Below are 12,971 nucleotides of genomic sequence, written 5' to 3'. Positions count from 1 at the left end.
ATTGGAAACTACAGCAGGAAGCATCTACACCCAGATGAAGGGAGAAAACAGAGGCTGGGAGGAGACAGGCGGGAAAAGTAGAGGAAAAGAAGAGAAACAAATACATGGATGGTATTAAAAACAAAGTTAAGAGAATTGTACAAGCTTAGAATTGAAAGGAACAACTTCCCAAGCTATCCTCCGAGGTGTTCACTAACCCCCAGCTTGAATAGCTCTGGTGAGAAACTGCTGCCTTTTGAGGCAAACAACCCAATAGTTGGATAATTCCATTTTCCATAAGAGTCTTTTTTGTCATTGACTCATAATGTCCTTTCCTACACTCTCATCCATCTGGAGTGATATAAAACAAATCTGCCTCCAGACACTTGAGAGTATCTGCTATGTCTCTCTTTCCTCTAATGGTTTTCTGTTAGCAGAGGAGTCTCCTGGAAAAAGCTTTGAAGTTAAACAGATGTGGATTTTCATCCAAGCTCCGTTGGGCAACCATAGCAATTTACTTACCTAGGTTGAACCCTAGTTTGCATGTGAAAATTATACGAGAAAATAGTGTGCAAAGCAACTAGCCCAGCACCTGGCTAAGTGTGCAAAGCAACTAGCCCAGCACCTGGCTAAGAGTGAGCATGCAACACTTCTCTTCCCCAGTTCCTTCGGAAACTCCAGACACTTTGCTATTTTAGATTCAAAGACGTTAGAGGTAGGAGTTGGGGGAACTAAGAGAGCCCTTAATCCAGTCCTCTTCATTTTATAGACCAAGAAACTGAGGACCAGAGTAGTTGACATGGCTTAATCTAGACCACGAGGCACTTTCCTTTAATTGTCTCCTCTGGCCCTCTTTGGCCATGGACCCTCCTCAAAGTGTGGCACCAAGACACTACTGCCACGCAAACTCCAAGAGGAGGGTCTGTCTTTTGTTGCCTGCTTCAGCCCCAGGGCCTATAGTAGTGCCTGGCACACGATACCTGCTCAATCAGTAATATAACTTTTCACCTTTTTCTTGAAGCCCCCAACCTGAACCTCACACCCATCACTCTCAGCAAAGAACTTCACCTCCTATTTCACCAAGACCCCAGAGAACAGCAAGCAAGGAATTACCTCCTATTCCAATCCTCCTCTTAAAAGATGGATGCATGCCCTTCCCATTGTCTCTGAGATTCAAGTATCCCTCCTATTTAAAGCCTGTCCTTCCATTGTAGTCCATTTTATCCCATTGTCTCCAATATCCCCCAGGTCTTTGTTTCTCTCTTATATTTTTCTCTACCTTTCCTCTGACTCCATTTCCACTATCAATAGACATAACCTCATCTGAAAAAAAACAATGAATTTCCTGATCATGTCTTCCTATAGATGCTACCTTAATTCTTTACCAGTTTCTCACTCAAATATCTTTGAAGACTCACCATCTCCATATCCTTACTTCTTATTCATTCCTTAACCCACTCCCATCTGGCCTTCATCCCCACCCTCGACCTGCTTGCTCTCACCAAATTCCCTAAGTGATGCCCTAGAGGACAAATCCATTGAGAGCCATGCAGTGCTTGTTCTGCTGGGTAGAGGAGTTTCACTGGATTCAGATTTATCTCTCCTTAAAATTCTCTCCTCCACTGGCTTCTGGCTCTCCTTTCATCCCCCGCCCGGAGCCAGGCCTTTAAATGTTGGTTTTGGTTCTGGTTTGGCTCCCTTCCCTTCTCCCTGCTGATACTCTGAACAATTTTACTCACATTAGTATGCTGAGAACTCCCAAATTATGTCTCCAGCCCAGATTCATATACCAATTACCCCTTGGAGACCTACATTTCCTGCATTTCAAATTCATTCTTTCCAAAGCTTAACTCTATATAAGGGAGGCAGTATAACATAGTGGTTAAGAGCCTAAGTTCTAGAATCAGAATGCTTAGTTTTAAGCCCTAGGTCTAACACTCTCCCACTGTGTGACTTTGGGAAAATAATTTTATCTTTCAGGGTCTCAGTTTCCTTTCGTGGAAAATAGGAATAATAATAGTAATGATCTCATAAAGTTGTTACAAGTTTAATGAAATAATACATGCAAATCACTTACAGTAGTGCTTGGCACATAGTAATACTTGATAAGGTTGGCCATTATTATATTATCATGATAATTATGATTTTATTATCATTTCTGATGTGGTGTCCTCTTGGCCCAGCACTAGTGAGGTAGTAAAAGGCAGCATGGTGCCATGGACAGGGAGCCCAGGTCTTTTTCAAAAGGCCAATTTCAATTCACCAGGTGTTGCTTGGGCTCCTACCAAGTATTACACACCATGCTAAGGGGTTTCTGAAGATGCATCAGACATACGGTAATGGATGTAGACTTTATCTTGGATGAATTAGGAGCCATTGGAGGTTTGATAGCAGATGAGTGACTAGATCTGATTTATATTTTAGGAAAATAATCCTGGAAGCAGTGTGAGGAATGAATTGGAATGATGAGAGGCAAGGTCACCAGCTAGGAAACAATGACTATTGTCAGGAAAAGGGGGAAGGTTTGGGGAAACATTTTAGGAAGTGGGAAATATAAGATTTGGAGCCAGGTCAGGTATCGGAGGTTACTGCATCATGAAGAAATAGGTTGATGCTATGAAGGGTGAACCATCTGGCTACTTAGAGAGAGCCCCAAAGGATGGCATTCCAGTGGTGAATCCACTGTAGTCTGACAGTCTATCTTGCAGACCGAAAAACATGTTTGTCCTCAGCTGAGAGTTGATCTATCTCTCAGAGTGTGGATTTCACATTGGCAAAGCTCCCAAGTACCGCCATATAAAGACCATGCCGATGTATTCATTAATCATGAGAAGTTTAACTACCAAGTAGAATAGATAGTCTTGTGGCCCATCAGCACATGCTTTCCTTATAGGGTAACCTCCTTGGGAAGCCAAATAGAAGTTAAAAGTTGATGGTGATCCTACTTTTAGAGTAAAATGAACTGTATAATCTTAATGGCTAATGGCATCAAGCTGCTATGGCCTGAGACACCCTGGTCCGTAGAGGCTACACCAGACTACAGTGGAGGCACTATCAAACGTTGTCTGTTAGGATCCTGATTTGTATAGACAGCATGCAAACCGGTCTTCTAGGGGCATACTTCAGACAGAGCAGAGGAAAGTGATGAGTCTTAGCTTTCTTACTTGTGACCCACACTCACTGAGTGGTGGTCAAATCAGAAGCAGCCTCCAGGAGGACAAAGTGGGTCTTCTCTTTGGTCCACAGCTTCAAGTCAGCTGCTGGCTGACTACTTGCAACACCAGCTGTGAAGGTGCCCTTTGGGTTGAAGGTTGGCAGCTCTGGCAGCCGTAATATAAAGAGAAGAAGAGGGGGGAAGCCTGGAAGCGAATGGCATTCCACAGTCTCTCTTTCTGCCCTAATAGAATTGCTTTTCCTTTCCAGTCCACAGCTAAGAATGTCCTTTATTGTCTTCTCTACTCAAGGAACAACCCTAATGAAGCTAACAGAAGACAGGTAAGGATGCCCCCCACCCCATCATTACAAAACCCATCTTATCTTGAATAGTTCTGATATTTGTGCCCCACTGCCAGCTTTGACCTGGCAGTGATTTTAATTGAATAGTTCTCTCTTTTGTCTTATGCCTTGAACTTTGCGCATTGACCCATCTGTTAATTTACTCTGGGATGACTCTGATAGAATTTCCTTATGTCAGTGAAATTTTATAAATGACTAAATCACGTTAAGGTAGATCTTACCTTTGATTGGTGACTCAGTCTGCTAACTTGGAGCAAAATGTTAGCAAACCAAATTCTTGAGGGAATATATTTTCTTTTATTTAAATTAGATTTATTTTGTGGATTAAGTGTTCAGAGATATAATAAGTGTGCTATGAGAGAAGTAAGAACTTGAAATACTATCATCCATAATGACTAAGGCAGCGAATAGAAAGGGAGGGTTTATGGCACTACAAAATTAAAAGAAATTTGAATCAGGTATGGGAAAATGTTGTTGACAGAAAAGGATTAGTTAGACCTAGCTTAACAAAAACATTAGTTGGGGTTTTACCACTTGTAGAGGAAAATTAGCAGTAACAGAGACACGTCATTTATTCACAGCTAGGATGGTATATTGGAGATGACACTTTTCCTGAGTTAATGATGCTTTGTCCACTTTTTAAAAAGTGGTATGGTCCCCATGAGAGAGGCCCCAGGGCGGGGCACACGTGCGACTATTGGCCAACTTATGTGGACATGTTGGGGAAAGGAAGGGAAGAATGGCAAGTACAGGGAGGGCAGGAAGACTTTATTCTGTGCGATTCTTCTAGAAATGAGAATAGGACTAACAGGATGGAGTAAGGTTTTCTGGAATTGGCACTCACACAGCACGTCTGAGCTAGTCCCCATTTTTTCCATGTCTTTGTTCCCCATCTGTAACAAAAAGAGCACTCTGTACCGTACGGAAGTTTTCAAACCCTGTTACTCCTTCAGCAGTATCTATTATATGCATGCATGCCATTTGACATGCACTGAAACCCCATTTTAAAAACAAGGGTTTCTTATTCCTTATTAACGGAAGGAGAAACTGAGGCCTTGTCGTGTTCCTAAGGATACCAAGCAGCATCCACTCTAGATGCAGGCTGCACGTTCTATCCACTCCACCTGCTGTTAAACAGAGACTCATGAAGCCCAAGAAGCCTGTGTGACTTCCCTTCAGTATTGGCCAAGGATGTTTTTTTAAGATCCTCTATACACACATTTATCTGCTACTGAAAATTGAAACAGAACATCAAAATTTTTTTTTACAATTCAACACGCTGTTCTAACAATGCTCTGGCCAAGCCACCCAACGTTTTCTTTACATTCCTTCCACACAAGTTAATTTGTTTCAAATTCTTGATATTGGGTTTCTTCTTACAGTGGACTTCAGGCTCATAAAACAGGCAATACCTGAGACCTATTAGTGCTTCTTTGTGTCAAATCAAAGTGGAACTAAAGTATATTCAAGTCATTCAAACGCAAGCTACATAGATTCCTTATAAGTTACCTGCATTAAGGTAGAAAAGAGATGCAAGAAAAAAGACATCAAGAACTTATAATACAGGTTATCAAAATATTGGTACACAATCTTTTCCAAGCTGCTTCATAATGATCCTAAAATTAAGAGCAAGAAAAATTTGTACAAGAATAAGGTTTATGGCCCATCCAACTGTGTGTCATAATTCCTGTAATATTTATTGGCATAATTTTCTCATAATTATCCTCATAAGGATCTCTATGAAACAGGCAATAACGACAGCTATATCTAAGTCTTTTCACTCTTGATCGAGTCTCAACGTCCTTCTACCGTGGTTCTCTTTGAGAGTCAGACAGAGGAAGTCTGGCTATTTTTAATATCTTGAATCATCCTTTCCATCCTTTCTCTCTGAGCAGTTAACAATGTCCTCACCCCTCTCCTATAGGGTCAAGGATTTTAAGAAGCTCTGACACAGTGTCTCTAGCCTATGGGCTACATGCAGGACTCCTAATCTCTCTCAGTCTTTATATATGATAATATCTGAGTCATACATTTGCAGAGATGTCTTTTCTTCAGAGAAAACTCCTCTGTCACCCATTCTTCACATCCTCCTACAACCCAAGGCTGCCTAGTGCTGCTTCATGCTGATTCCACTCGCTCTGCACCTAAAAGTTTGGCAAGAGACCAAGTTCACACATCCCCTGTGGATATTTTGTGTGCTACTGCTCACAGCCTCTGGGAAGTTGGAGAGGTGGAGGGAAGTCACAGATTTATAAACACTAGTAGAACATCGAGTCTTTCAGACCCATTTTGGTTATGCTAGTTCAAATTAGTCATCTGAATCCTACTTTGAATCTAGTTTTTTATACCTTAACTTCACTACTCCTAGTATCCCATGCCAAGGAGAAGACTGGGATTGGAATCTCTACTTTGCTGGAAGCAGCATTTAATAATTAAGGGATGAATATGCATCAAACAACAGCCAGAAATACCTTGCTAAAGGCTGAATGATTTGGGAGGAGCAGATGCAAACTATGATATATAGAATGGATAAGCAACAAGGTCCTACTGTATAGCACAGGGAACTATGTTCAATATCCTGTGATAAACCATAATGGAAAAGAATATGTAAAGAATGTGTATATATATATATATGTGTGTGTGTGTGTGTATATATATATATATATATATATATATATATATATATATATATATATATATATATATATATATATATATATATAAGGCTGAATGAGTTTCACGTGGTGACTGCTTGACCTAATCTGTGGGTCAGCTGGCAAAGCATGACCATGGTTCACTGACCCATCCCCAACCTTGTCAGCCTGTGGAAAGACGCAGGCAAGCCAGCTCTCTCTAAAATAGTTTCTCATGAAATTGGTGTAAAGAATTAGACTTTCAGAACTTCCAACCTGCTACTGTTTATGAAATATATGACTTTCAGTGGTTTAGTTGGTCACAGGAAGTTTTATATTTTTTTCTATGTCTCATTAGATCTTCATAATATCCCTATAAGACAGTAAAAGATGCATTATTTTACCTATGTAGTAACTGAGGAGACACAGAATTTTTAAAATCTCGTTCAAAAACAAGACATGAATTAGCAGAGACTCTCATTTCAACAAGAGCAAAAGATTTGGGGTATATCAAAAGTACATTTGCATTCAGTTCTTGGGATCAGATCCACACAGGGGAAAACATGGGAAGGTTGAAGAAACAGAATGGAAAATAATTATGTTGTGTTGAGATGCAGTAGAGGAATTACAATTAGACTAATGATACCTCTGCCACTTGTGTCTTTTAACTGCTAAGCACTTTACATAGCATTTATTTATTCCCATATAACCATTATTACTTCAATTTCTAATGTGGTCTTTGTGGTCATTTGATTTATTGTTTCATATGTAAAGTGTCATTTTTCACTAACTGCTGTCAAGATTTTTTTTCTCTATCTTTAGTTCTCAGCAGTTTGATTATGATGTGCCTGGCACACTTTTGTTTGTTTCTTTGTTTTTTTCTGTTTTTTTTTTCAGTTTATCCTCTTTGGGCTTTGCTGAGCTTCTTGAATCTAGAAATTTATGTCTTTCACCATATTGTGTGGATCTGTGGCCATTAACTTTTCAAATAATTTTTTCTGCACTGATCATTTTCCCCTCTCCTTCTGAGACCCCAGTGACACACATGTTAGACCTTTTGATGTTATTCCACATGTCCCTGAAGTTCTGTTCAATTTTTTTTTTTTGCAATTTTCTTTCTGTTCTTTATACCAGATCGTTTCTATTGTTCTGTCTTCATGTTAACTGACTCATTTCCTCTGTCATCTCCATTCTGCTGTTTAGCTCATCTACTGAATTTCTTATTACAGATATTGTGTTTTTCAGTCCTAAAATATCTACTTGGTTCTTTAAAAAATTTTTTTTGCTCTGCTGAGAACTTCTATCTTTCCATTTAATTCAAGTGTGTTACCTTTACCTCATAGATTATAGTTATTATAACTCCTATTATATAATAACTTCAGTTATTATAACTGATAATTCCAATAGCTCAGGATTGGCATCTTAATTGTCTGCTCTCCTGAGAATGGGTCACATTTTCTAGGTGATCTGTATGTCAAGCAATTTTATTTATATATTTATTTTTTTGCGGTACGCGGGCCTCTCACTGCTGCGGCCTCTCCCGCTGCGAAGCGCAGGCTCAGTGGCCATGGCTCACGGGTCCAGCCACTCCGCGGCATGTGGGACCTTCCCAGACCGGGGCACGAACCCGTGTCCCCTACATCGTCAGGCGGACTCTCAACCACTGTGCCACCAGGGAAGCCCCAAGCAATTTTAGATTATATTCTAAAAGTTTTTAATATCATGTTGTTGAGACTCTGAGTCGTATTCAAATCCTATAGAGAATGTTGATTTGTTTGTTTGCTTTAGTAGACAATCACCCTGGCTAGGTTCAGATCACAGGTTCTATCTTGTCTTCTGTGGTTTTGATTTTGGTTCAGTTTTCAAAGTCTTTGCTAAGCTGCTTTGGGTGTCTCCTGTACGTATGCAGTTCAGAGATGATCCTGGGAGTTATACAGCTTCGTACACAGAAGTAGAGGGATCCCCTTTACCAGCTCTCTCCTCTCCAGGATTCCCCACACACTGATTTTCTCAATGAGGCCCCTGCCCTCCAAGTCTTCTAGCAAGAAAAGTGGGGTTTCTCTTGGAGTTTTGGTCACCACATTGCTGCATGCAGTTCTGTACTGAGGCCACCCCTGGGGCAAAGCCAGGAGTCATAAGAGAGAAATAGAAATGGGATTTCCTCCACATTCTTTGAACCACAGGGGCTGCTTTTCCCAAGGGCCAGAAATATGGTGGCTTTCTTAGCTTTTAGGCGACATCCCAGGCTACTGCCATGTGACTGAGGCCCACCCTCAGATTAAAGCCACGAGGGAAATGAAGAAAAAAATTTGGAATTCATCCTCGTATGGGTTATTTCTCCAGGTTTTAACTCTCCAATCCACCTGCATTTTTTGCTTTTCAGAGTTTTATTGTGTTTGCTTTTTTCATTTTGTCTATACTTTTTATTATAATCCACAGAAGAGGTAGCCTATAGCAAGCCTGCTATTACTTCAGTTCTACAGATAAGGACACTGAGATTCAGAGAGCTTAGATAACTTGCTAAGATCAAAGAATAAAAATGGCAGAACTGGTATTCTGATTATGGATTCTGGATTCAGTCCAACTCATGGGCTTTGCATCATATTATGTTGCTCTTTCAAGATTTCTTAGCTTCATCAATTTGCAAAATGATTGAAAAATTGTAACAAGTTTTTTAGGCTTCCTCATTAGCATAATAAAGGATTAATGTTAATTTAAGTACTAATAGAATAAATTATTTTAGTGTTACCTACTGCACATGATTCCCTAAAAACTCCTTGGATAGTCTTTTTCCTGATCTTAATAGAAATACTTCTAATGTTTCATCATTTGGAAATGAGATCATGTCAAGGAAGTCCAACTCTTCCTTTAGAAGAAAACAGGAATAGATATTCAGTTTAATCAAATGCATTTTTGGTATCTATTGAAGTCATATTTTTCCTTTGACCTACTAATACAGAGAAATGCATTACAAAAGATATTTTAATATTGGGCCATATGCATATTTGGTTACACTTGGTTGTGATATATTATTATTTTTATATAGAACTGAATTGTTTTCTGTATTTTATTCAGAAATTTAACATCAGTATTCATAATTATGATTGGGCTGCTATTGTTTGTCCTTTTTATGACTACCTTTACCTACAGTATTTTTTATAATTTTTTTCTTATATTTAGTTTATTACTTCTAGAATTAATCCGATGTACGGTATGAAGCCAAGATCCATCTTTTTTCTCCAAGTGTTTAGGCAGTTTTTCCAACACCATTTACTGGATAACCCTTTACTACCAATTTGAAAAGTTAAACATTTTCATAGACTTGTGTCCATTGCTGGGTTTTCTGTTCTGATGCACTGCATTTCTGTCTGTTCTTATGCTACTACCACATTATTTTAATTAGTTTTAACATCTGGAAGACAAGTCTTTTCTCACTTCTAATCCTGCGTGAAAATCTGCTAGTCTTTAGTGGGTCTTTTTCCCTACCACATGCATTTTCAATAATTTTTTTAATGTTCCAGAATATTCCTGGGGTTTTCACTTGAACTGTATGAAAAGTACAGAATAACCTTAACAAAATGGCATTACATTGTTACTATATTGATTTTCTTCTTTAAGGATATATCACTTCTCTTTTACATCCCCCAATGAGGTTTTGAGATTTTCTTCAGCTCAGTCTCATACAGTGTTCACTAAGTTTATTCCTAGACATTTTAAAGTTTTGCTTCCATTGTGAATGAATTTTTTTCTGTTGTATTTTCTAAACTATTGTTCACTATAAAGCAATTAACCTATAATTTGGGATCCATGGGCTTTTATTGAACTCCATAAAATTATTTTTAAAAATTTGCAAACCAGGGAGATTGTAATTTGCAACACAACAGGCCTACACCCCCCGAACAGTTAAGAAATACTGGCTTGGGGGAAATTATTGCTTTGTAGATTTATTTTTTATCCCATCATTTTAATGAAACATTATATTAATTCTAATATTTTTCCAGTTAATTTTGGACTGGTTTTTTAGTAAGATGGTTATATTATTTATAATTAATGATAACTTCTGTCCTCTTTTCTAATATTTATATCTTTTATAACTTCTCAGGTATCTTGGGTTGCTTGTTTTTTTGATATTGAGTTGTATGAGCTGTTGGTATATTTTGCATATTAACCCCTTGTCAGTAGCATCGTTTGCAAATATTTTCTCCCATTCCTTAGGTTTTCTTTTCAGTTTGTTGATGGTTTCTTTCGGTGTGCAAAAGCTTTTAAGTTTGATTAGGTCCCATTTGTTTATTTTTGGTTTTATTTAATCTACCTTGGGAGATTGATCATAGAAAACATTGGTACGATTTATGTCTGAGAATGTTTTGCCTATGTTCTCTTCTAGAAGTTTAATGGTGTTATGTTAATTAGGTCTTTAAACCATTTTGAGTTTATTTTTGTATATGGTGTGTCTTCTTGGGTATCTTATTATATTGGCTAAAATTTTCAAACTTTAATGGAACTTGTGTTTCACAATTATGTACTTTATTGGATATTGACTTCATAGAGTTTTTTATCTACTATATTAAGGAATGATTCTTCAACTGCAAGTTTATTAAAACATTTTTATCTGAAATGTTAGTTTCATTAAATGCCCTTTTGTCATAAAAAGATAATTATATCTTTCTTTTATTTCCTTTGCCCTGTCTATGTGAAAATTTCAAATCAAAAAATTTCCTGATGTGAAACTAACCTTAAATTCCTGAAATAAATTTTATTCATCATGGTTTGCTCTTTTATTATATTTCTGGATTTGATTTAATATAAACCTAAATATATCACTTATTAATATTTAATATTAAGAATATTCAAGAGTTTCATTTTATACTGTCTTTGTCAGGCTTGCAATAAGGATTACACAAGTTTAGAAAAATGAATTGGCAATGTTTTCATGTGCTATGGAATATCTAAAGTAATACAGAAAATGTAAGCTTGTTCAAGGTTTAATACATATCAAAGGAAAGCCAACTAAGCCTAAACCATTATTAAAGAAGTTATTTGACAGTTATCTCAAAATCTTGTATGACTATTGTTATTATCGTAGTTACTACCTTGAGAAGTGGTAGAAATTACCAGTGTGCTGATATTTTAATTTTATAACATAACTTTTTAATTTTCAAAATCTCTTCTGTATCTGTGGTTATATCCCTTTTCCAACATTCATGTAAAGTATTTTTGTCTCTTATTGCCCCATTCAAATTACTCAATGGGTTCTCTCAGATTTGTTCAGTTTTCTTTCGTATAATTGTTTTACATTACTTTATTCTTTTACTATTAATTCCTTCCTTTGGCTTATCTTTTATTTCATCTCTTTTTATGAATTGAAATTTATTATATTTTATTATTTCTCATTTAATAATAAAAGCTATTATGAATATAAATTATACTCTAAATCTCTTCCTTATTGAATCTCATATGGTCCAACATGTACTGTTCTCATTATTGTTAATTTCTAAATAATTTATATTTATAATTTTAGATTTGATATTAAATTATAAAATATTTCACAATTTCCACATGATTTTTGGTTTTTTATATTTTTCTCAATTTCTAGAGTCATTGCTTTTTTTCAGAAAATATGGTTTATGTAATTTCTACTTTTAAAATTTATTAATTTGTGTTGGTGGCCTAACATAGGAATAAATTTTACTTATCATTCATGGATGTTAGAAAATATGTATACATTGATGAATAAAAAGTTTTATATAAGAATATATTGATTAAATTTATTAAATATTTTATATTTTTGCTTACTTGATCTGTGAAGACAGAGAGATATTTTCAAACTTTCCACCATGACTGTTTGAATTTTCAGTACATTGCCTTATCATTTACACTGTATTATTTAGCTCACATGTGTTTTTATTATGGAATACATTTCTAATCAATGTAAAGTAAACTTTATCATCTTTAATGCTTTTTAAGTCCTTTGTCCAAAAATATTATAAACTTAAAATTTTTTTGTATTTTCTTACTATATCTTTGCCCACCCATTTAGCTTTTACCCTTGCTTGATATTTTAATATTCCACCATTGATTTGAAAAGTATAATTTGAAAGAGTATAATTTAATTCTTATTCTAGTAACAGTTCCCAAGGGATGCTTGTCTTTATAATGGCAAGAATTAAATAATATTTATTTTTCTCCTTGCTCAATTTACTAAGAAATATTTGCATTATGCTTCATAAGTGTATACACATACACACACATACACATATTTCCTTTCCAGTATTTGAAGGTTTTTTAAATTTATTTTTAAAATTTCTCAGTTAGCTGAGTCTTTTTTCAGGTAAAATTCTTCTGAGGGGTATACGAATATTAAGCTTTCTAAGTCCAACTTATTTGAGAATTGTTGTTATTCACCTTCAGGTAAATATTTTAACTGAACTTTAATTATAAAGTTCTTATATCCTGACTATCTTTTCCCCTAAATTTACTAGAAACAGTGATACAATGTCAACTTGCATGCATTCTGTTCTATATCGCATATAGAAAAAGGAAAGATTCCAATTTAGTACATTTCTCCTTTGTTTTCCCCTCTTGAATGCCTGTAAAAAAATTTTTTCTTTGTCTTTGGAATTTAAAAAAAGAGTCAAGAGAGTATATTTTGGCCCAAGGCCATCCATTAATTTTGTATAATACTTTGTATAGGACTTGAGCCATTCCATCTGACAAGTTAATAAACTTCTTTGGCTTAGGAATTTTTTTCTATTATTTCTTTTATTATTACTTTTCTTCTGTCTGTTCATTGGGTTCTTGAATTTACCCAAAATCTCTTTTATACTCTATTATAAGTACAATTTT

General features: G+C 36.2%; 1 protein-coding gene across 6 annotated transcripts in view; it reads left to right on the top strand.

Moving 5' to 3' along the window:
* Positions 1-12,971, top strand: part of ANTXR1 (ANTXR cell adhesion molecule 1) — a 293,533-nt gene that overhangs the window by 27,359 nt on the left and 253,203 nt on the right. For all 6 annotated transcript variants that reach the window (XR_014017420.1, XM_081253940.1, XM_081253943.1 and 3 more), the window contains exon 3: positions 3,403-3,474. Coding sequence is in view for 5 of the 6 variants with exons in the window: in XM_081253940.1 (XP_081110066.1) it covers positions 3,403-3,474 (72 nt within the window). In the remaining variant the exon portion in view is untranslated. The remainder of the gene's footprint in view (positions 1-3,402; positions 3,475-12,971) is intronic.

The sequence above is a fragment of the Mesoplodon bidens genome, assembly GCF_964165515.1.
Source record: "Mesoplodon bidens genome assembly, chromosome: 14".
NCBI lineage: Eukaryota > Metazoa > Chordata > Mammalia > Artiodactyla > Ziphiidae > Mesoplodon > Mesoplodon bidens.
Note: the sequence above shows the minus strand (reverse complement) of the source record. Positions and strands in the feature narration are given on the sequence as shown.